The sequence below is a fragment of the Medicago truncatula genome, chromosome 4 (genome assembly GCF_003473485.1).
Source record: "Medicago truncatula cultivar Jemalong A17 chromosome 4, MtrunA17r5.0-ANR, whole genome shotgun sequence".
Lineage (NCBI taxonomy): Eukaryota > Viridiplantae > Streptophyta > Magnoliopsida > Fabales > Fabaceae > Medicago > Medicago truncatula.
In genome coordinates this window covers 42,619,404-42,622,997 of record NC_053045.1, presented here as the reverse complement: position 1 = coordinate 42,622,997, position 3,594 = coordinate 42,619,404, and the positions used below count along the sequence as shown (strand labels likewise).

Genomic DNA, 3,594 nt, shown 5'->3' with positions numbered 1-3,594 from the left:
GGTACTTTATTGATATTGTGTTTGGCCTAACTTCTCCTTAAAAACGTAGAAAAGCTGGAAAAAAAGACGGGTCAAACGGTACCATAGTTAACCAAAAAAATAAAGGTTAAAAAGCATCTCAGCCATCCATCATCTAAAGCGTCCTAATAGTAAAGTAAAATGTGTTCCAACCCAACCAGCTCATCGATCCGCAACATCGTTTACTCAAAGCAAATCGTGACCGTCTATATTCATATCACCTTGGAGTGTAATTAACGGATGAAACAAATTGCACGTCATCAATCCGCAACAAACCTGACTAGCCAATAGAAACGCAAGAGCGTTCACATATATAAACACCCGCATCAATCTAAACAAACAAACAATCACCAGTTTCCAAATTCCCAATCCATTCAATGGCACCAAAGGGAGAGAAGAAACCTGCAGAGGAGAAGAAATCCACCGTCGCCGAGAAAGCTCCGGCAGAGAAGAAGCCAAAGGCCGGAAAGAAGCTTCCAAAGGAAAGCGGTTCAGCCTCTGGAGAGAAGAAGAAGAAGAGAAACAAGAAGAGCGTTGAAACCTACAAGATCTACATCTTCAAGGTTCTGAAACAAGTTCACCCTGACATTGGTATCTCAAGCAAAGCCATGGGTATTATGAACAGTTTCATCAATGATATCTTCGAGAAGCTCGCTCAAGAATCTTCCAGACTTGCAAGGTATAACAAGAAGCCGACGATAACTTCGAGGGAAATTCAGACTGCTGTTAGGCTTGTTCTTCCTGGAGAATTGGCTAAGCATGCTGTGTCTGAGGGTACCAAAGCTGTAACGAAGTTTACAAGTTCTTAGATGTTTTAATTATTAATGATTAGTGTGATCTTTTCTATCTATTAACAATTCTTCAAGCAAGAATAGCTTGTTGGATTGGAATTTGGACCCTATGTTAAACTAGTACTTGGGAAGGAGTAAAATCATTCAGTAAGAAGATGTAACTCATAATTGAATAACTCAAAAGTAAGAGGGTACAAAGAGACGACAGTGAGAGGAATAAGTGTTTCTTTTGCAAGAGAAAGTTGAGAAATATGGTACATAAAACTAGTTTTTTAAAATAAAAAAACTAAATTAACCCACTTAAATTGATTGACACCGAAGAGAATCGAACCTAAAACCTTGAAGAGGAGCACACTTCCAAGACCCAAGTTAATACCACTAATAGCATGTTTGTTAAAGCTTTGGAGGAGAAGCTTGCTTTGGTAGCTTCTTTAAATCACGGTGAAAAATGCTTCGGGAAGCGCAAATGATGCTCCAGTGAATCCAATCCAAACCCAGGCTAAGTTATGTGAATTTCTAAATTAGGTTTTATAGGAACTGTAGATTGGTTATCTAAATATCAGACTTAAAACAGATAACATTTTAAACTTTATTTCAAAAATGTCACCGCAAATATGTTTAAGTCGATTGTTTAGACAACGCTTAAAAGGAGTTGTCACAAATATGTTCAATCCCTTTTTTGAATTAGAAATTATGATTTTATTTATAACTGAACTATAATGCCATGATATGTATGTTTTAACACTGTTATCACTCTTGTCAAAAATAAAAAAACACTGTTATCACTATAACATTGCTTAAAATTGGGGTAAGTCCCAGTTTTGCACCAGTGTTGCAAAACAAAGCTAAAAGGGGGCTAGACCTATGTCTGTTAGAATTTTAGAGTCGGTGCAGCTGATTATCAAGTTTAAGTGTGTGATCATCCTTGCAAAATCATTTTGCACTAGTGGTGGTGATACTAAGAAACATAAATCATGATCTTGCATATAGTGATTATTATCGTCATGTGATAATTCTCGCACACTTTTATGTTACGAGGATATTTTTGTTGAAAACTTTTTTTTAAGGATATTTCATTTAAGGCTAAAATATGTTTTTGTCTCTGCAAATATATAGGGAATTTAGGTTTTGGTCTCTGGTAAAAAAAAAAATTAAAATGCCAACTGGCAAAATGCCTAAATTGTTAGGTCGGATGTCATGACCGGGGTTCGAACCCCGGTACCTCCACTTGTGTGTGTGAGTTTTATAATGGCTTTGCCATTTCGTCTATCTACCAAAAAAAAAAAAAAAAAAATTAAAATCAATCCTTGCAAATTTTTTTGTTTTTTAAAAGGTCCTTAGGGCCACTTTTTTGCTTATGTGTATTATTTTTGCATATGTGTCACTTGCTGACTGTTTAATTATGCTCATGTGGCAGCCACGTGTAACTGATTTCATTTTAATTATTTAAAATCAATTTTTAAAAAACAAAAAACATATTTTCGAAATAAAAATAAAAAATTGAAAAAAAAAGGAAATTAATAAAAAAACTGGAAATTAATTTTTGATTTAAAAAAATTGAAGAAAAACGAAATTAATAAAAAAATAAGTTTACTTTTTTAAATAAAAAAATATGGAACTTTTTTTTTACAAGAAAAAGAAAATATGGAACTTAATTTTCAAAATTAAAACGAAAAAAATTAGAAAAACAAATTCAAAATAAAAAAAAAATATTTTCAGTTTTTTTTCAAACTTAAACAGGTTTTTTTATTTTTTCCTGGAAATTAACTATTGTAAAATATAAAAAATAAAAAGTTAGATAACATTTTTCTAAAATTTTAAAAAAATTAGGAAATTTATCTTCAGATTTTGCTTTCAAAATTAAAAAGAATTTATTTATTTTCAGAATTAAAAAAATCGAAAAAAAAAATTCCCGAAAATTAGAAAGACAAAAAAGAATTTTTCATTTTAATCGAAGTAAAAAATATTTCTAGAAAAAAAGGGAAATTAATTTTCGAAAATAACAAAAAAAAATTCTAAAAATTTAAATTAGTTATTTTTAAAATTTTGGAAAAATTAATTTCTGTATTTTTAAAATTTATTTGTATTTTTAAATGTTTTATTTTAATTTAAAAATATATTTTTTATTTTTAGAAAAAGTTTATTAAATAATTACCACGTGGCTACCAAATGTACAAACTTACACTGTCAGCGAATACCACGTAGGTATAAATGTGTCAAATCATCAATAAAGTGAGGCCAAAGACTATTTTAAAAAACAAAAATTTTTGCAGTATGGATTTCAAAAAAAAAAAATTATCAGGGACCAAAACCTTAACTCGCCATATTTGCAGGGACCAAAAGCATATTTTAGCCTTCATTTAAAACTTAAAATGTTATTTAATAGGATATTTTTATTTAAAAAAGTCATTTAAAGAGAAATTATAATGTGGTCAATGATCTTAATAAAAAAAAATGTAGTCAATGATATTTTTTAAACTCTTTTAAAAGTAATATTAGTTTTAGTTATAAAAGTAAGACATTAATTAGATCCGTTTTTGTTCAAAGTCATTGTATCACTCATCATTAGTTTTTAAATTCACGTGCCCGTTTTTATTGCGCTAACGTTTGATAATTATGAACGGTGTTTTTTTTGTGAAATTTTGATTTTGATTAAAACTAAAAAAATAAATATTTTTGCTTTCAAATTATAACAAACCAAACTAATCATGATTATCTATTTCAATGATACCAATAATATAACAAAAAAATATATAATCTAAATTTTTATTTTTTTAATGACACC

General features: G+C 29.5%; 1 protein-coding gene across 1 annotated transcript; it reads left to right on the top strand.

The window, feature by feature from the left end:
• Positions 1-343: 343 nt before the first annotated feature.
• On the top strand, positions 344-1,011 carry LOC25493050 (probable histone H2B.1). Its single transcript, XM_013601456.3, has one exon. It carries the CDS (start codon positions 396-398, stop codon positions 825-827), a length of 432 nt encoding a protein of 143 aa, XP_013456910.1. The 5' UTR covers positions 344-395; the 3' UTR covers positions 828-1,011.
• The last annotated feature ends 2,583 nt before the right edge of the window (positions 1,012-3,594 follow it).